General features: G+C 47.3%; 1 protein-coding gene across 1 annotated transcript; it reads left to right on the forward strand.

The window, feature by feature from the left end:
- The first annotated feature begins 326 nt into the window (after window positions 1-326).
- Window positions 327-20,491, forward strand: LOC105189376 (D-beta-hydroxybutyrate dehydrogenase, mitochondrial). Its single transcript, XM_011151435.3, has 6 exons — window positions 327-584; window positions 12,119-12,344; window positions 14,600-14,840; window positions 17,407-17,559; window positions 18,324-18,531; window positions 18,963-20,491. The coding sequence occupies exons 2-6, from the start codon at window positions 12,138-12,140 to the stop codon at window positions 19,117-19,119; spliced, it is 966 nt and encodes a 321-aa protein (XP_011149737.1). The 5' UTR covers window positions 327-584; window positions 12,119-12,137; the 3' UTR covers window positions 19,120-20,491.
- Window positions 20,492-21,895: the final 1,404 nt, after the last annotated feature.

Raw genomic sequence — 21,895 nt, forward strand, 5'->3', positions numbered from 1 at the left:
GCGCGTTGCTCCAGGTGACTGTTTGAAATTGATTTCTCCGCCGATAATCTCGAAATAACACACTCGCTAAAATAAGCGTTATCGTAAGTTTCGCTTTATTTTCACACGTATTTGCGTTATCTGGAACTTTTAATTTGTCGGAATGATTCCTTCGCGCCAAGGAATCCCGTCCGAACGATCGTCCGATATAGCGACAACATTTCCGTGACAATCGATGCATCTCAATTATTACGGAGCGATGCATGAGAGAGGCGCGCACGTGACCGTAGGCGCGGCGGCGGAGGCACGAAGATGCCTCGCCGTGCCTTTTCCATTCCGTCGAGGTAGGCACGGTCGAAGTATCGTATATACCGTTCCTCCTCGTGGGCATTCCAAGCGGGAATTCTCGAAAGCCAAGCCAGTTGTGTTGTAGAAACCGCGACGCGGCTTGCCACTCGCCGGTACTTTCGACCGGTCGTAAAGTCGACGTTTCGCGCTCGTGCTGCTTTCAGTAATACGGAATTTCGCCCGGAAAGCGGACGTGACCGTGTCGCGAACTATTGGCAACCCAGCCGGAAGACCGACGACTCATCGATAAAATTCTGGTGAGTTATGCGCGCGTTTCTACCTGGCCGTCTACCTGCGAAAAGTCGCGACGGTCGCTTGCGCGAGGGATCCATCTTTAACGTTCATCGATAGAACGGTTCGGCTGCTCGGCATTTCGGGCGTCGGGATGCCGGCGCTCCAACTGGAGTTCAAACAGTTTAGACTCGTTTCATGTAAAAGTTTTCAGCGCTGACATTACGTCCTGAAGTTTGCTACATACGTGAACAGTATTCACATCGCAACACCGTTTGCGCGTTGTTTGTGCAATGAAACAGTACGTGGGAGCTTTAAGCGTTTTTACTTGTATTCTTTCGACCGGCATTTATCGAAACCTCTATTTTTCGTTAGGAAGAGAGCGATGCGATCCATCGGATTACAACGATAATAATACTGATGATCACCGACTCGTCGTTGTCGTAGCGAGCGAGTCTTGCTGCAGTTTACCCGACCTCAGATTATTTGAATATTAATCGTACTAAGTTTAGAATCTGGATCGCACTCGTCATAAGCATGCCAGCTTATCTCGTCATCGCGGGAAATAGCTGCTGAAGAAATGACGAATGAGACTCGATCGTGCCGTTTGTAAACCCAAGAACCAATCGTTGAAACGTTGCCAGCGATATCGATAGCCAGGAGTAATTTGGACGATTTGCGATTTTGGACGATCATTTGAAGGGAATTGCATCGAAAAAGGGGTTCGGTCGTACGAGCGGGAGTCCATTTCGGAGTTATCGCTTCGCGATCAGTAGCTGTCATTCAGCAGTTAGTTTCAGCAAATAGATTTTCAGCGGGGCCTCAAAATCGAAACGGAAGCGCTTCATCGCTGCATTTAGAAGTCCGCGGCTGGCGTTACGGTGGCGTTTGCGAAACGCATCTCGCGCGAATCTCGAGAAGCGTGGAAACTCGCGTACAAAATATCAGAGAGCCGTGTCCATTTGCATGAGCGACTCCTTTGTCTCGATTTCTCGTCCAGGGCAAGGCTCTCTATTTCCGCTTTGGAACCTTCGATTATCGCCACTAGCGGACCGTGTCATCAGCGAACGAGACCGTTTCCGGGATCTTCGATCGATTATGCGGCTCATGAATAATGTTACTGCGTCGCGTCATTCGTACGAAGGACGGAGGACGGCTCTGGCCGAAGAAGCCGGCGTGAAACAATAGGCGCGCAATGGCGCCAACGTCCTCGCGGCGGTAATCAAGCAAGCCTTAATTAAGCCGAAAGGACGGCTGTCGCGCGGTGTGCGACGCGCCTCTAATATCACGGCTACGGCGTGCAATTTTTCCTTTTTCTTTTTTCTTTCGCCAACGTACTCGACTCGCTCTGTGCTCTACTTAACCGGCGATTAAATTTTCACTCGCGTCGCACTTAGGAGCTCTCCGGCCGTGATCGCAATTAAACTGCTCTCCCTGATCATCTTCGCTATCCGCGAGCACGCGACGCGTCGTCCTCGTCGTCTTCGAGTCTCGCGAGCGGCCCATCAACTCATATCTGCTCGTCTCGACGGGAATGGCAGCGGCCGATAACGACGAGTTTCTAAACGAGAGGAGAGACGTGGGCGTGAGACACGAAAGAAGAGTTTCGAAGCTACCGCGAAGCTATTCGAAGCGTCGTCTTGAAAGCGATTAAATGAGGTGTACAGAAAGCGGCGTTAGAAAGATAAAGAAAAAAAAAAAAACAGATGAAAGGAGGAATGATTGTTCGCGGTCGAGCTGTTGTTGCGATGAAATTTCAGAGATGACCGGCGAATGAAATATGAGCGAAAAGTGGTGCCTTTGATTTTCTGCAGGCAGGTGCAACTTTCGCTACGCCCCAATTACGGCGACGCGATGTATAGGCAGCGCGCGCGCGCGCGCGACGTTTTGTATTTGTTGCGGGATGTTGCGCATCGACGCACGGATCACATTTCGTGATTATGCGCGATTAACGCTCGCGTACACGCGTAGTAAACGAAAAGGAGAACAAAGGCGCAAGACATCGACATGTTTGCACAGGGTCGTCGCTGTATCTCATCAGGGCGAAATTGATAGCCGCTTTACAGCTGCAACAAACCCCGCAACTAGGTCGACGAAAGCAATCGCCGTGTCAAACAACGGATTCTGCCGGCGAACCGATGTAACCGAAGAAAGCACTCGGCGATATTTAATCGCAGCCTAACCGCAGTACCGGCGCGCGTGCGCGCCATTGCGATTTCAAATTGAGCGATATATCGCGCAGCACTCGATCGTCTCGTGTGCTCATGCTACACTCTCACTAGACAGGTCTCGTGATTGAGTCTTCGCACCGGGCGAATTAAAACGTGCTCCGGCGGGCACGGCGGGCATGACACGAAGTCGAAATCATCTCTCGGCGGGGGAGAGACGTCGTCGGCGAGATCAGATTTCAAATTTATTCCGTATCTCCGTGAAGTTTCATCAGCATCGCGAGTACCCTCTTGGAAGTAACAGTCTTTTCGGGGCTCGATGTAGTATCTCCTAACTTCGCTCGACTAAGGAGGGGCTTTCTCTAGTGACCGAAGAGGAAGACTCTCCTATTACTCGAGGTAGCCCGCGGTCTATGCGTCCGCCGGTGTTACTCGGATGGATGCACTTCCTCGTCGACACTCGCGAAAGTAAGCGCTCCGGGTATCGGACCTGGTGAATCGTAATATCGGCGGCTATGCGAGCAGCGACTAGAACGGAGCGGGTCTCTGCGATTCGCATTCCTGGACGAACACCACGTTCTCAGCCTTTCAGTTCACGGTGGAAAAAGTGCTTAACTTAAACTTTCTAAGCGTTTCACGTCGCGCCGTTTCGCGGTTCTCGTTCGACGAACGCACGGCCAGAGAGAGAGAGAGAGAGAGAGAGAGAGAGAGACAGAGAGACAGAGAGAGAGAGAGAGAGAGAGAGAGAGAGAGAGAGAGAGAGAGAGAGAGAGAGAGAGAGAGAGAGAGAGAGAGAGAGAGAGAGAGAGAGACGAAGCGAGAGAAATATACGCAGGCCCGGGACGCGCGGGGGGTAATCGTAAAACCTAGTCCGTCATCGTGCAACATCGATAAAACCTCTTTGGCATTATTTATGCGACCGCAGTCGGCCGCTAACGCATGCAAATAGTGCGCTCTACGCACACCCGCAGAGTCAGTTCAACTCGCTGGTCGTCCAAGTCGCTTAATTACGAGCATAGAAATTGTTTGCGCCAGCAAGAGCTGAAAGTGCTCGCACACTTTTTCCTCTCAACCGAGTCTCTCGTCGTCGGACGACCTTCGCTACTCGCAGTGCGCTTATCTCTAAACTCTCGAAATCAAAATGTCTGCCGAGACGACTACGTTGCATCTTCATCAAGTGTACAAATGAGATCGACAACGAAGATACAAGACAACTGACTCCATTGTACTTCCCGTTTTTTTCAATGTTACCTGCGGATCCTTGAAAATTGCGGGCTGATTGCGGCCGTGTCAGTGTGGGATCACGTCAACCACGAGTTCTTATATTATACACTAGGTTAGGTAGACCGCCAGCGTGCTGTTATTTCTTAGGATGCAGAGTGAGGTATGCGAGACCTGATGGTAGTATTACGCGGATTGCCATTTGTGCTGCAGGAAGTCACGAGCATGGCGCAGCATAATGAGGGTACCGCGAGATCAACGCGCGATACTTTCTCAAAGAAATTGATCAAGTAGCTTCATGTGCGCTTCATGTAACTTGGGAATTTGCTTCCGAGAATTATCTATCAACACTACCACACGCGAACGGACGTGTTTGATTTGCGGAGGTAAAGACTCGCGAAAGTTTTCCTGCACGGACGCGGACAATGGAGAGCGTGGACGTGCGTCATCGGCAGTGCGAGAAACTTCGCATCACCAAAGTATATCGTCAATTTCTGCACAGATGTGTCCCTGTAAAGAGCAATTTCGGACATTTTTGTATCCGTCCTTTAATATCGATAGATTTCACTCTCTCGCGCACGAGCGCGCGTTAAAAGAGTTAAAAGAGCAAAAGACGGTAAGCTAATTAACGCTTCACCGATGTGGCGCACGTAGCACCTTGCCGTTTTAATTAACACCATGCCGCAAATGCATTAAACCGTTTCACTGCTTGCTTGTAAAATCGTCTGTCTCGGGGGATTGCCACATTAGCAGCTGTGGATTGCAACGAGTGAAAAGATTCGCTAAAATCAGACACGCGTGCGTGAACGCGCTTTCCAAGTCAACGGAAACAAAATTATCGGGCGAGGTGCCTCATGCAATTCATTTTTACCGAAAACTGGGCATGAAAACGCGTAAAATGCGCACAAATATTTTGCACGATAAAACCCCGGCCAGAATTGTACGTTTGTTGAACGATAACAGTCGAACGGACATCTGTAAAAAGAAAAATAAATTTTACGCTTTGGAAAGTCATCGCACGAGAAATTAATGTTATTGCGGTCGCAACTCTCGCCTCTCGTCGTGTATAAGTAAGTATAAGGCGAAATGTCACGCGTGACATTTCAATTGTCATGCAAATATTGGCCGCGCACGGGCCAACACTGTTTACCTTTTGCACACGGTCTCGGCCGCTCGCGGTCAACTGCAAGTACCGTTGCTTCGTTGTCCGGGAATTCTGATACGCACACATACGCACTTGCACGAGCACAACTCGTAACCGCGGATTACACGCCGTACGCCCGCGCACCTGTAAACGGCAGCCGGGAGGTAATAATTCTTACGATTACGTAGAAAGGAGGCTCTCGCGCACGGCCAAGTGGCCGTTAGCCCGCGTCCTCGTCGCGAAAAATGACGTTGACATTCGTGCATGTGAGCGCGAGTTTGAGTCCCGAGGATTCGAACGTCGCGAATCGAACATGCCAGATAACTGAGAGAACTCTCGGGAAGAAAAACAGATTGATGTGTGTAATATCGGAGGAGATATTACGTAACATTTCACAAAGACTGCAAAGTCCCGGGGACTGATAAGACGGAGCCGCGATCAATACCTGCTGCGCTACGGTTTCCTCTTGACGTTGCGGTTATTTGTTCGCACATACATGTGTCCCGTTAAGTTTTGGTCTCGTACTTTGCGTGCTCGGGGCCGGCGCACGTTAACGGTACAGTCCGATAATGTAGCATCGCTCGAATAAAGAATATGGTCAGGTTCTAAGTGTGTGTGTGTGTGTGTGTGTGTGTGTGTGTGTGTGTGTGTGTATGTGTGGGTTCTTTTGTAACCTGTTTGCAACCAATCGACTAGACGTAGTGTCACCTAGCTATGTGTAGGTTTTTCCATGAGGCTGAGATTGATTCAAAGCGCAAGTTACATTCTTAGCACTTTGTCGTACTTTTCCGTTGCGCAGCGTGCGATATTATCAATGAGCCAATCGAAGAGGAAATGATCCTATATGTGGAAAAAGGAATGGAAAATTTGAATATTTTCTATAAAATTGGTTTTCATTCAACGCCTTTCTCGTAAGAAAGAGGAAAATTAATAACATGTAAAATCCTTTTGTCACATTTCCAAGTTATACTAGCTTTTCACCGCATCGCAGCATCGAATGACCGAGCAATTTACGTGCAAAATATAAAAAAGCTTATTTTTGTTTTCTTTTAAAAAAAATATAATTTTTATTCATATCCTAATAGCCGCCATTGAAGCGATTCCATCGACCTACAGTACCATTAAAAGTTGTACAAGCCTGAAACACAGTGAACAGATATTATTTATTTCTCAATTTTGTAAAATCCGATTTTTCTATAAACGAAGCTTTTTTATGTACGAAAAAAAGAGAGAGGACTTTATTCCATATTTTCAGCCAACTTATTTTTTTATATAGGATTCATTTCTTTCCTGTACTTGTATCGCCATTAATGGATCGCCTATATATAGGAGGTATCGCTTTTCCAAAATAAATAATTTCATCTTTTTTCATATAGAGGTGTGGCGCTCGTATCTCTCTAGAGCACTCACGGATTTGGCTTCGCGATACATTTGCCCGACAATGTTTCGCCATACGGAGTGAAAGAAAAAGCCCGTTATGTGCATATAATTTCGTAGCGGGACGCACACGCGAGCGAGGATAATTATTTGGCATACATTAGTCACACAATAGGCAGCGCGGCCGAAGACTGCACTTCCTAAAATGCTTCGTTACCCTCGGCAAAATCAGCGATTTGACTTTTCCTACCGATCGTTAACTGCGCAGAGCCGAACCACCGTTAGCAAGCCGATGGTCGACGACGTGATGGTCATTGAATAATCGGATATTAAGTCGCGTTAATTACTGAAAGATAATCGCTTATACAACGACCCAACATATTCGAGCGTGTTATCGCTTCAATTTCTTCGCATCCGCGTGTTACGCAACGTTAGATTCCGACTTTCCTGAAAAATCCACGCTACTGAATATAAAAGCGAGCGTATCTCGAAGCACTCTACTTGCCGTTCTGCAAAGTTTCGTCGCGAACGGTTGCCCGACGATTCGATTCGTTAAAATTCATTCGTTCACAGCGTCGTTAATCGCCGCGCGCGCGCGCGCGAAGAGTCTTCTCGCGACTTACACTTACCCGTTAATTGGGATTGATTCGCGGATAACTCGCTTTTCTGCGTCTCCGCGCGGAAATTGCGGCGTTAAAGGGCCGAATAATTAACGAGCGTAATTACGCGTCCAAACTACTCGGGAGCGTTTCGAGCGCGGCCGCGCGACGCGACGTGTGCTCGATAAACTTTAATTTGCGCCGACAAAAAGTCCGTGCACGCAAAACTGCGTCGGCCGTCGTTCAACCCGCCGCGCCGCCGATTAGACGGCGCGCGCGCGCCAAGAAAGTCGGCGTACTCCTGGAGGAATGCAGTGATTACCCGCGACGCGTAATAGCCCGCCTGATGAATGCGCGGCCGCTCATTTTTATCGGACATAACGGGCGAACGTGTTGCGGCAGCTGCGCGGCGAACGCGCATATCTCGGCGTGTTATCGTCGTTCGCGTGTACGCACACGTGTCGGCGATATGCGAAAGGAAGATCGTTCTAACCACGGATAGTTGCCGTAGTGTCTCCCACGAGGAGGCCGCTTCCCTCGCGCATACCCCGCCGCAACTTCCAACATTCCGACTAATATAGGCTTCATGACAGCGCGGCGATAGCGATTAATTGAGATGACATAGCCGCTTATTAGCATGGCGGCGCAATATGCGGCCTCTAATTGCAAGGCGAATTACTCAAAATTCTTTGCAACGTCATATCACCGACTCTCCAGAGAGATCCACTCACGTCGGATCTCCGCGTTCGTCCTGAAATTCGAAACAGAATGAAGCGGACCGATGTCGCATGAAGCCTATTATTGTTAAGCTCGGCGAGCGACTTGACTGCTCTGGCTAACAATTGTCGATCGTCGCTTTGCATGATCCAACTCGACGCGCGTGTGACTGCTTCATTTGGTGTACGGGATTATAGGTTTCATGCGAATATAAATTCCGCGAAATAACATGAATGATGAAGGAGGCTTTTGCATTGTTCTACCTTTCATCGATCGACGGAGAGATTTATTTACTAATTTTTACCTGTCGAGCATAAATAAAAACCCGATCTTAGGTACTCATATTTTATTGTACAAGATATCGAGATTATAATATATTCTCTTTCTAGCTTCTTTTATAAAATATTCCAGCGAGCACGATGAAACAAATTCGCGAATAAAAGAGATGAAAAATGAGTCGTTGTCACATATCGCGAGGGAAATTTGATGTTCTCACTGTTGCTTCTAGATTATATAACAATGGAACACACTCTGGTTTTACGTCGAAACGCGCATGCATGCGTGCGTGGATGGGTGAATGAAAAAAGGCCGACGCATACAACTTTCTAGCGCGCGAACAACACTCAGACTTAATTTATGAGTAAAAAGTAACTTTCTTCACAGCCAAATATATTTCTTTCGGAAATTGAAGACTCTCTAACTGTCCTTGATCAAGTATGTCGCGCATTCTCGCGCTATTCTATGTGACACACATTCTCATTGATACAAAGTTTATTCCGGCGGCCATCACACTGTAGCTACTTGATGCTGAATTACTCCCACGACTCGCAATTAGAATAATCAACGCTATTCCCGCCTTGGGAATAGAAGGACAAATGTCATACCTATATTCAGTCACGTCGTATATCCACCTCCAAGCCGAGGAACGATTAACGAAACAATTATGCGAGCGAGTCTCATCGTCGTGCACCACCACGAAGGCAGTTTCTCTTCTGACGTAACTTCAAAACATTCAATGGACAAAGAATTCTTTGATCGCGCGATAAATCAGGGATAAATCAAAGTAAAACGCAACATGTAAATTAATATTATACGATGCGTGTAATATTTGATGCTCATCTCCCGAAATACACGATTGGTGTTACGAAGAGGCATGCTGCTCGGATCGATAAGTCAGCGAAAGAATTAATCAGGCGGCCATTGCCGATGAAAGACGATAAACTTGACGTATCGCAGGTGTGGCAGGTAGCGCGACGCGCAACCTGATGACGCTCGAATTCCAGAGAAAGTTAACCGCGATAACTCGGCCTGGGAGGAAGAGAGAGAGAGAGAGAGAGAGAGAGAGAGAGAGAGAGAGAGAGAGAGAGAGAGAGGGGGGGGGAGGGGGGGAGAGAAACGCGCGTACGCACACGTGCATTAAACAGGCGCAGGCGGCCGCAGGTGCGCGGGTGTAATGTCCCGGCTCCTACGGCGACGCGTTGAAACGTATTAATTTCAGCTGCAACGTGCGGCTCTCGAGTGACCGGTGGCGCGGCGGCGCGGCGGCGCTAATTTATCGCGCCCAACCTTTGCCGGGCGATTCGTTATGACCAGCGAAAATCTCGCATTACGATCAAGATCCATTATCGAGATACGGCGCGGCGCGGAAGGGCGCTGATTCACGCGGCTGGCTGTCGCTTCCGACTATTTTTCACGCGGAGTGCGCGACTGCTCGGCTGCTCGGCGCTCTTGACGCATGACGGATACGGAAAATTGCGCTTCAGTCGACCCAATCGGAAGAAAGCGCCGCAGGAAACCGAATACTTTTTGCGCGCACGTACGTCTCTCGAGGGCCCGACGTGCGAGACTGTACCGACGCACTTCGATATCGAATTATGACGCTTTCTACGTCGCTCATCGCGCACCCGAGACCGAGAGAGACATGGCGTAAATATCGAGGTGTGCAATTTTTCTGCACGCAGGACAGATGCAGCGACTCAACGACGAGTCATCGTCATTGACGCAGCCGTTCCGCTGCGAACAAGGGGTGTGCAGGGGTATTTGTTGCCGATGAGACGACATTGTGCCGCCGATAAAGAGCGCGCAGGGATGCCCGGCACTCGTAAATTTTTCCGCTTTCTTCATCTCGCCTCCTATACAAACAGCTTCAAAATACGAATAAATGAAACGTAAATAGTAACATCTCTTTTCATTCCGCCGGAAGGGACTTTGGAAATACTGAAACGTGGAAATGCATGCGAGAAAGCGCCTCGAGAACGCTACCGTGCAATATGCGAGGCAAACATCGGTTTCACGTGCCGGCGTATCTCTTTTAGCATATACATACATTTACGTGTCTGATATGCATCGGACAATGTTCTTCGAGGAATTCATGCACCCCGCCGCATATACGCGAGCCGACATTCGCGTACCGAGAGGGAAGAATACCTATGTTTCCCGAGAGCGAGCGAGTGAGCGAGCGAGCAAACGAGAGAGAGAGAGAGAGAGAGAGAGAGAGAGAAATTCGCGAGGGTTACACATTGTAGACGTCTTGCTTTCGGACTGAGCGATCAATGAAGTTCGTCTCCGAGACGTTGCATTACTCGCGCGCATTAATCTCTGCGATTCAAGGTACGCGCGCGTGCGATTCGACGTTCGCCATTACGGGGTACTTATCGTGCGCGAGCGTGAAGAAGCATTTCGCGCGAGGGAGAAATGTCCCTCTCTGTACGATTTGAAATACGTTCGGCCGTTTAATCGATTCGGCACATTAGCTGTACACGGCTCCGTCGCTATTAAATCAGCCGAGCGAAGAGAACGAACGAACAAATGAACGAACGAACGAACGAACGAGCGAGCGAGCGAGCGCGTGTGCGATTTTCATCGATCGCCGGAATTCCGCAAGCGTGTCGATCCCGGCGAGCCCTGTCGGCGGGCGATTTCCCGATGGTGAGCGACGATCGGTAGGAAATCGGTAGCGACCCAGTGTACGCGGCCGAGCCTAGATACAGTTTAGAAAGGCAAGTGATTCCTCCGAGCAAAAACGACCCCGCCCCGCCGTTCACTTTTCACAAGGAAACCAATTCCTCGGCTGTGCCTCTCCCGAGCTCTTCTTGACTCTTTCAACGGACGGAGGCCTTTACCCGCCGAGAGACAAAAACCTCGAGTCTTCACGCGCTGTTTCCAGCGGCAGTAATAAATATTTCCGGAATTTCTGGCGACTCCTGGCTGCGGAAGTCTCTCGAGACTCGGTCTGTCGTCCTGGAATAGATGTTTATAAAGAGGAAGAGTGAGAGAGAGAGAGAGAGAGAGAGAGAGAGAAAGGGAGAGAGGGAGGGAGAGACATGTTTCGCCAAGTTCCCACGGCGCGAGGCACATTACAATTAGCGCCGAGCTATTATACGAAGGCGCAGACGGAACAAGACAAATTTAGAATTCACAATCGGCTGCGAGACTCCACGCCGGTTCAGCAGCAGCAGCAGTTTTCGTGTATATACGCGGGCTTTATGGAGGTCGGAAATATCGAAATTGATCGCGTGCCACGTGATGCCGAAGAGCCGCCGCGCCGCTTTTCGTGCGGATTCGTTTGCTCACGAGACGAGGCTTGGCTTCGATCCTAATCTCGATAATCGTATTCGTGCAATTAACGAGCGTCATTTATCTGGCGGAATACTTTTATCGCCACTTGAGATTGCCGCCCTCTATTGTCCGCGAGCCGCGATAATAATGCAGCATTACAGATAACGTATTTTCCTTTGGAAATTATTAATCAGCGCTGACCGGTGATCCTCGCACCATATCGCATTCCTGCTTAATTAATTAGCGTCTGTCTCCTAATGAAAATTGATGCTACCGCTTCCGCGGAATATCTTCTTTGCGTGTTGCTCGCTTTTTAGGAAGTTTTCAATTTTCGTCAAGTTCGACGCGGAGATATCTTAATGCCTCGATGCATCCGTCAGTCCTCGAGTTCTCCTGTAACACCTGACGTTAATTAATTAACTACCAACTCTGTCTCAAATCTGAGCTGATAGAAATACGAAGCTCAGTTTCGGAGAAATCACTGCAAAAAGTTGAACAACAAAATTTCGAGAAAAATGCGTTTAAAATTCAAGTGGACGTATATTTATACGAATATTTGTTAATAAACAAAATTTTTCTACTCTTCATATGTTGTATAAATATACCTAAAATTTTCATTTTTGCACATTTATTCAGTTCGTCACAAAATATTATCAACAACACAAACAAGCACGATTTTTCAGCAATCTGACCTTCCAGTCCCCTTAATGGGAAAAAAAGAAGTTCGCATTCCGTGAGTCAAAGCTGAAGCAGCGTTTCTCTGATTTATTTCGCAGGTCCGCCGAACGAGTCACAATGGATGTTGAGACCGGGGCCATTCTGGCCCTGCAGATATTGGCTCTGTGCTCGATAGTCGCGGCCCTGCTGGCCTACCTGATGCGACAATCCAGGAATGCCGCCGACGAGTACGAGTCGCGTAACAAACGTCATGTACTCGTTACCAGCTGTGATACATGCGTGGGCCTGCAGATCGCCCTTGCACTCTACGAAGCCGGTTACAAGGTAATAATGGGCGCGGGTATGCGTCTGCCATAAATTACCGGCGGCACAATAAACTTCAGCGTACATTCGCCCGTTCTGCCAGCCGCCGATACTCCGGCCGTCCGGCTGAATATTCAAAATCGCGCGGCGAGAGTCGCGCCGGGTCGCGAACGCGAAGTAACGGTCCGTCGCTTTATTCCGTGGGAACTGTGCAACTCAACTTTTTGTCGCTCTGCCGGCTCTGCCACTGGCTCCTACGGGAAACCGCGAATAAGCAACTGTCGACAAATGCGGCTCCGCTGCGTGTTCGTCCATTCTTCCTCGATGAAAAACGGTCCGGGCGTTCCCGGACGACCGTCCCGAGGCCGGTACAGTCGCGTCGTCTTTCTAAACGTCGGATCTGTGTTGATGAGTGCGGATTACCAGGGGGAAATCAATTCTTATCTTCCTCCCTACAACGACGGCCAGAGACTAATCCCGCGTACAGCCGCTAATTCTCGGTAACACGTCCGTGTTAAAATAGGATAGACGTCCGGTACTCTCTCCGTACGTCCGCCACTCTTACCGCGGTTTTGCGGACCTCCCGGCTAAAGTTAAGCTGCGCTGTGCGACGCGAGGACAACCGTTGAAACCCCCGCAACAACAATATCCCGCAGCCTTACGTCAGAATCCCTATTATCCCTTCGAGCGTGCAACATATTTCAGATTGTCGGAGCCTGGACTCCAAATTAGTTTCCTCGTGTCAAGGGAGCGGAACATCGGTGAGCCCTTAAATCAGTTCGGCCGACAGTCTCTCGACAGGTATTCACGTGTCCGACGATCTCGCCGAGTATATCGCGTCACCACTCAAGAGCCCCGCTTCGCCAAAGATTGCCTGTGAAAGATAGATACTCGCTAAAGTCAGATTCCGCCCGAGCCATAATTTACAGGGCGCGTTCCCCGTGCGGCAGGAAGAAATGCCAGCGCGTCTTGAACCCCCCTTGCGGTCTTGTGTCGGAATTAACCACGACATTAACGCATTCGCCCTCCTGCTCTGTTCCGTAGATTAATCTCCTTGCACATCGACAGCAAGCTCGTTATCAAAATATATAACGCTGTAAGTGTATATTGTGTATATCGCGTTGGTCAAATATTAAAGTGGGGACGCGAGCCATGCGATATCGCAGCGAGGCGGCATTATCGAGTTTCCAATCGGGTTGGGAAGAGACGGAGAAAATAATTCGGAATGAAGCAAAGCGTTACAAAGAGAACTCCAAACCACATGGAACAACAGCCACGCCCCTCCGCGATTTGCGCGCGCGAATACTCGCAAGAGTCGACAAAGCGACTTTCTCCAAAATGCAACACCTTTTGACATTTTCATTGACCTTTAACGTTGCATAATCCCGTTAAATTAGTGATTCGTAATTAATCGGTTTACATTATTCGCGTACTTTCCAAAAATGTTCATCAAGGCCGAGCAATAGAATTTTCACGCTGCAAAGGGTTCGAATTAATGTAGGTCACTTGTATACGAATTTCAATTGCAGCTCGATCGTTCCACGCATCCGAAATTCGTGTTCTGAATTATCTATTTTACCTTTTGCAACAGCAAGAACCGCCCCCAAACGCTCCCTCTCAAAGGATTGCCGCCGATTTAAACGAGAGCTCTTGAGCGGCTGAAATGACTTTCGCGAGTAATAATTCAAAGCAAAATTAAACGAAGAGGTCAGACTTTCAGCTGACACGCAAAATAATTTCAAGGTGTCAAAGTACCTTGGAGATATACGAGACAGGCTGCAGCGACACGCGCAGTTCGGCACGTCGCTGCCGTCGATTTTGATATTTTGAGCAAAAATTCAAATTATCCGAGCGATTACACACTACAGTCGATTCGCGCGACGATGTTGCCTCACGTTAAAAATACGCTTTCGCCGTTTCACACGCGACGACGCGACGACGCGTGGAGAGTTCTATTTTAATCGACCGCAGTCGGCTTTAGCGGTCGATTGGAATCTCCGTCGGGCGTTATCGCAGGAATTTACTGCGACATTAAGGGCAGAATCCAGCTTTAGAGAGAGGAGAAAGGTCTCAAGTTTTTCAGCGCTTATTTGAGCGCCGCTCCAGTGGTCGCGAACGAGCCGATGTGTCACTTAACATGACGTATCAGCGTCAAAGCGTAAAGCCGTATCGAGCGGTGTCGATACGGCGCGCGTGTAATGGAGTGGCACGTGGAACGTGCGAGTTTCCGGTGAGCCTTCGGAATACAGGTGTAACGTCGTGTTATTCTGCGACAGGTGTTCGCGGGCTTGCTGGACCCGGCGGGCGGTTCGCCGTCGGTCAAAATCCTCAAGGCGGTCGAACTGGAGCGGCGGAAAGACAACGAGCCCGGCGACGCGAACGACGGTAATCTACAGCAAGCGGAAGGAGCGCGAGCTCGCGGCCAAATCGTGCCATTGGAGCTGGACCCGACGAGGGAGGACAGTCTGCGTGCCTGCTTGGACGCCGTCCGGGCGAAACTTCCTGCCGGCGAAGATGGCAAGATGATTTATTCATCCGGCCCGTTTCCCTCCTCGTCTTCGGTTGGGCAAAATTAATCGAAATAAATTAACCGTCGGATAAAATTAGTCGGGAGATAACTGCTCGTTCCTTTCTAGATCGTGGCGCCGACAGTAAAGTAAATAGTAAAGCGGGTTAACTAGGTTGAACTAATTAATCCATATGTAAGCGGATGTGGATTTTAGCCGGCCCGAGAGACCGGGATCGCCGCGTATTTTCAAAAATTATTCCGCTAAAGAAGCCAGTCAGAAAGTAAGCTTGTGAGAATATCGCCGGATGAAGAAATTGTACACTATGTAAACTGATACTATCGATTTAATAGTATGCTTTTAGGTTTGCGTCTGTACGAAAGCAGTTTCACTGCTGTAATATCCGAGCCTTTTCAAATCAGTGTACAAAGTTTATCTCTCGGAATGAGTCGAAGAAATCGGGTATTACATGCTCGTGTAAAGCAAGATAAATTGGAAAGAGAAATTTCCGAACGTGCGAAAGCCCCGTGCGCAAGCTTTTCGAAGCTACGTCTTGAAAGAAGCAGCAACTACACCGCCCGCGCCAAAGAAATTAATCAGTATTTGAACCTCTACGCGCAAGCTGTGCAAAATGATGCTTTTATGTGCGATCCGTAAATATTCGTGCGTCGTTTGTGCAAACAACGCTTTTAGCAGTCGCGTTTTCCCTGCCTTTGGTTTTGCATGCTTCACTTTATAATTATTTCGTCGACATTACGACTCTGTGTCCTATATAGATCTCGGGGCAATCCCGATATCGGTACTGGCGTCACCGCCGAATGCTAATTTCTTGTTAGATTATCCGTAATATTTCGTCCGAAGGTAAATAATTTTTAAACGCGTCTCTTCGTATGGAAAAAACATCGAGTGGCTAAATCACACATGTACGTTCGATTTCTCTGTAATTTTTATAATTTACATCCGGAAGAAATTACGTGCGTATTATGCAAATGTTACGCGAGAGAAGGCTACATAAATTTAATTTTTCAGTCTATCGCATACACACGCGAATTTATTAGTGAAACGTCTAAGCCATTTTATCAGCAGTGTAAATACATGGACAAAAGAAAAGCCGTTTCTTTCTTCCTTTAGGTTTTATCATGAGTTATACCGCGAGTTACGGAGCGGAAGTAACTCTGTGGAAAATTCAATATTACATTTCTATATACAGATTAAATTTATACTTTGCCATAATTGGATGAAAAAGCAGCGGCTGTTGTTTGTTCTTTGTGGAGTGCGCCAAATTTGAAAACATTTTTCTTCAATTATATAATACGTTATATTCGATATATACAATATTACTTTGCGGATGCTTTAGTGTTTCACAGCGGTGCAATTTTATTTTATGTTTCGTTTCTCCCCATGTTTTCTTTTTTTTAATCAACAATATGCATCGCGATAACTAAGTACATATGTCGGAAATGAAATTACTCTCGCGTCTCGTATCCGATGCATTGTGCGGACTGTAGCGAGTATTGTATGTTTGAGCAAACCCGATGTTTACGTAACCATAGATGCGTCGAAAGTTTCTAGGCATTCAATTTCACTTTTATATGCAGCTTCATTAGTTCTATTGTTGGTTATCCGCAAAAAACATCGGCGAACTTTGCCCGCCTGAGGAATTCACCTCGCGGTTGAATGAAATTTCGCGTCGAACGTGGGGAATGTTTCAGATACGGAATCAATGCCCGTTTTCATAATAATTCAGCCAGCTTGTTAGATTCGATAAAGTGCCTCGGGGCTTTATCGACATGGACCGGATAGATGTTGGTAAAGCTCTCACGTTTAAGAGAGGTCGGGGAAAATAGACGGGAGAGAGTCGAGGTCTCTCCGCGATAGATATATCCGCGAGAAATATTTAAAAACACACGGGCGCAAGAAAGAAGTCACTCGATGCTTCAGTGCATTTCCAAGCGTCGTTTTCTCGACGACGACAATGCCCCGGCGTGATTTTTCCCTTTTGCAAACGAGCATTTACATTCGCGCAGACTCGTCGCGCGACGCATCTCGCGCGATATACGTCCGACGCATAATACAACCAAGTAAGTTCGCGTAATGGGAAAACACGAGAAAATAACACACTTCGCGTTGCGCAGAGTAAATAAGCACAGACGTCATATTTCTAGATTTCCGCTATTCGTTGCAACCGCAAAGTGTCGGGCGAACGTATACACGTAACACGAAAAATGGAAAGGCGGTGCCAAATATATTCAACGCGACGTTGAGTTGGCGCAGCCATTAGGTGAATACGCATTTTTACTTGATCAGTCCGAGAGCCTTCCGGTCGAATGTGCGACATCGAGCGCTGAATGGTCATCGTGAAATCGTAATTTGGCGAGCTTGCGGCGGCGGCGTATTTATTCGCCATTTTCCGCTACTTGCAGCACCACGGCACGTTCTCATCAGAGGGCGCGGAATCAATACCGGCGAAATTCAAGTTCGCTAAAAGTAAACTTCCAGCCAGCCGCGTTTCCGCGCCATCCGGCCAAGACGATTGCTTCAAGTGCGCTAAAATGTTGAACTTTGCTTAATTGCAGGTCTCTGGGCAGTCGTGCATACCGGCGGCTTGGTCTTGCCCGGCGTCATAGAGAAGCAAACCAGTTCAATGTGGGAATCCATGCTGCGGCATAATCTGGTGGCCCCGCTGAGGACAGCCAGAGTATTCATCCCTCTCTTGCGCATTAAGAGAGGTCGGTGGGGAAGATTTATCAAGAAATTGTAACGGTCGAGAAATCATGACCTGTCGCAGCTTCGAAAGTCGAAAGGTTCCCTCTTCTTGCGCTCAAGAGAATAATAGCTTTCCGAAAGGCAACTTTGTCAAGCGAAACTTTATAAAAAGCTTTCAATCGACGTGATTGAAATGAATTACCATTTCAGCTGTAAATATTGAATTAGCCGCGTTGATTCCTCGCGCAATTAAGAATTGCAACTGCAATCAATCACAGTATCGTTCTCTACGAAAGATCGATTTATCTTTGAGAGATTTGTCTTTGAAGAAAGCACAGAAAGCTGAGAAAAGTAACGCGAAAGAAATTTCAATTCTCGTGTGAAATAGTCTACTCACTTTGCACTTGTGATGTTTACGAAATAAATATTTCGCATGTTTTATCTCAGTAAGTTATAATAACATATGAGATATATTACTTTGATCAGCGGGGGGGGGGGGGGTTAATGAATCTCCTTTGGAATAACATGGCTCACAGAGAGAAAGTTCAACGGGTCCCGGGTCGTCTACATTAAAATAAATCGAGATATCTCTGGCAGGCGAGGTTAATGAGAAATTCGCTCGTACCTCGAGAAACTCACTTGCTCCTTTGGAAGCTGCGGCAACGCAAAGTAACGGCGCGGTTTGTGCCTGGCACAAAGCAAAGCGTTCGACGGTGTAGCGGAACTGATTATTCGCCGCTAGCAAAACTACTCATTCTTTAAGCGGCTTATTGAAAATGTTCCCAAGGCCGCATCGTCCTTTTGGGTGATTCCGAGACGAGCTACGGCAGCAAGGCGGGCTCCGGACTGGTGGCGTTCAGCGCGTCCCGAAAAGCCGTGGAAGGTGCCGCCGAGGCGTTAAAAAGCGAATTACATTCCTCGGGTGTCGACGTCGTGCTTTTGAAACCGCCGCCCGTGAATCCCCTTGTTCTTTATGCATCACCCGTTCTCAAGACGTAAGAGATCCTACCTAGTATCACTTTATGACGGCTTGTTTGTTTGTGCGCTAACAAAGACGTTGAGAGAGTCGACTACGCTCGATTACCCCTACCGAAAGTTTGCCCCGGCTGCTTCACTACCGTTTCGGAATTCTCTTTCGCGCGATTCTCTCTCGTCAGCAGAAATAATTCCAATTTCAGATATCGCATCGTTACAGTCAACAGCTTCCTTCTCAATTGTTTCGCTTTCCGAAACGTGATAATGAGAAGGGAATTGCCTCGGGGGGGTCGCGCGAGTGTTAACGTGCATGCTGAAAGCTCGCTTCGACTATGTCGCGCAGACTCGGCAGCTATCGAGCTGCTCGGGCTCGGGATTAAAGACGCCAGCACTCCCAGCTTGGTCCGCTTGATGAACTCGCTTGTTATCAGTGATGTTTAATTATTTGCAGAGTGGACGTGGAGTCGGGCGTAACAGCCTCGGAGGGGACGTGGACGGCGCCGCTATCGATTCATTCCGTGCAGAACGCTCTCATCCCCGCGATCACAGCGTCATGCCCTCCGAACGCTTACGATATGTCCGTCAAGCCGAGGATCTTCTGCCGATAACTACTTGCTCCGTGTCGCGTGAGAATGGATAAAAATGTGCAAGATGCGGCGCCGTTCGTGCGTGAGCACCAACTCGAGTCGATGCGACATGCGGCGAACGGGGACAATGGAACACGGGAGATGTGGTACACGCATATTGCGATGTCACTTGCGCTGACGTGTCATCCGGGTATGCCCCAAGGCGTCATAATCGGGATTCTTTTCTACGCGGTTCTTCGCGGCAGGCAGTGCTCCCTGCGTGAACGTATGTTTCCTGGCCCTTTCAAGCGCGCTCGTCCCCGAGTTGCGAGTCGGTTTTGAATCCACCTCTTTTGTCTTTCGTTTCTCATCCGTTCTCTGTTGCGATATTTTGTTACGACATTTCGTATCGTCTCGAGGAGAGACGTTTGATCAAACAGCCGGTAATCTTCGTCGCTAATATCGCGCGGAAAGTGTCGCGTCCTGCTCTCCCCTTTGCTTCCAAGACAATCTAAGGCAAGTGACATCGGTCCAATAAGCAGCTCTTGTATCTACAAACTATTCTGACAGGTTTATCTCTTTTGCGACCATGTGTTTAATCGTGTTGCAATGTTACGAAAATCATCTTTGAAAAAAGTGGAGAATGCTACCAAGCATGAATAAGGAAAGAGAACTCCGACGAAAATGTACGTATGGTCGAGCGTGTATTTTTTATATATGTTTCTCTTTTGTGTATTTGTATAAATAGTAGACTTGTAACATTTATGATTACGAATGCGTCAATGTAATACTTTGCGAAAGTACCTTTTGTACATAAAACACAATTGCAATACGAAATTTTTGCGGATGATCAATTTTTGTGGAAATATGGTATTGAGAACGTAATGTGTGTACTAAAAACAATTGTACCGAGTTGTATTAAAAATTAATGTGTATACAATATGTTTATGTGGTTGCACTGATATAATTTTATGTATATACTTTGCCGAGATATGTATGAACAATATGTACGGAATAATATAGAATAACTTCGTATATATATATATATATATATATATATATAATATTCTACTTCTCCAAAATTTGATTGTTTATTGGTAATGGGAATATTTAAAGTATGATTATAACACGTTTGTATGTTACTTTTAGTATAAAAATCATTTTTGCACAGCGTGTAGCTTTAGCTTGTTTTATACAAAACTTATTTTTCACAAAAAATGAAACAAAAAACAAACTGGCAAATATGAACTATAACTTGAATATAAATTAAACACATTCATTAGGAAATAATAAATGGTTTTCGAGTAAAGTACTTGACGAAAAAAAAGTATAAAACAGAGCGTGCGCAGTTGATCGTAGAAGATAGTCGAATGTATGTATTTTGTACGAATAATATAATGATTTTGTAATTTTGCACAGCATGTTTATTTATGTAAGCACTTGACGCATCAACAGTCACGCTGACTCTTGCAAAATTTCTTAGACAATCATGCCTGGTCGTCATTGCGCGAATCGTGACAATTAAATTTCTTGCTGCATTAAATGCCATTTGATCCGTGCATTTTGCAGGTGTTAGCCGATTCTATAATCTGCCCCACGGTCGTAATTATTCCATTCGCGATACACAACTGGTAGTAATTAGAAACTGCATATATTACCTTTCGCGTCGCTGGTAGTAATTTCCATCACGAGTTTCACGGGTAACTCGGCAGACCGCATCGTGAATTATTAATTTGTGTGTAACTTGGCGCGCAATGCGAATGATAAAATTTCGAAGTAAGATCAACGCGTTGTTGCATAATGTTCTATGCATACACATCGGAGGCGAGCAATATCACTCTTCATTGCGTTGTCGTGATTACCGCGCTGGAGGTCGACTGAATCGTCTCGCTGCCGCCGAGTTTTGCGCAGGGTTCGGGAAACAATGTCGATGGAAAATTGCGCGGTACAAGAACGGCCGGTGCTTGATCGAGAAATTCGCGAGCGTGCGCTCTCCCCGTCCCGCTCCCCTCCGCCCCTCCGCCGCCGTCGAGAGAGCGGACAAAAATTTGCACCCGACCTGTGATTGCGTTACTTCTATGGCGATATGGATGAAAAACGTTGATTGACTATCCCGGCAATTGGCACGTAATGAACAAAGCAGTTTCACAAGGTGATCGTCGAGGTATAGCTGAGTGTTTCGCGAGATGAAGAGAAAAAATGTACGGAGCAATACACCACTACTGGCGCAACACCGAGCGAAATATTCATAGACTAGTGCACACATTTGTCGAGGGCGCGAGTGACTACCGTGCGTCAAATCACGCGACATTGATTAATCATTTTTTCACCTAACCAAACATTGCATTTCGACGAGCGAAAAGTATAAATCAAATTCACGGATGACACGACGATGAGGCTAGTGCGCCTCTTCCTCTGTGTGATTTTTCTTGATTATTTTCTTGCCCAGTTTTGTGATTAATAGCGTGTTGCTCGTGCGTTAATTAAAGGTCCACTTGTTAATCGAATTATGTGTTACATTATATTACCTTTCATGCAGCGAGAATGCATGCTGCCTAAACACCGTGCCGTTCATTATTCCGCTTTCAAATAGATCGATTATCTTTCGTCACCGACGCGCAAATTATATTTCTCAAATTTGCGAGTGACCGGTTGGTCACTAGAATCACAAATGATTGGCAGGTTCATTAATAATAATACTCGAGATTCATTGCCGCGACAAAAGGTATTGTTGTTAATCATTACGTTAGAGCAGGTATTTGACGTACAATCTCGTTGATAGATTACAATCCCACCAAACCCGGATATATCACACGAG

This window comes from Harpegnathos saltator, unplaced genomic scaffold (genome assembly GCF_003227715.2).
Source record: "Harpegnathos saltator strain DR-91 unplaced genomic scaffold, Hsal_v8.6 scaffold203, whole genome shotgun sequence".
NCBI lineage: Eukaryota > Metazoa > Arthropoda > Insecta > Hymenoptera > Formicidae > Harpegnathos > Harpegnathos saltator.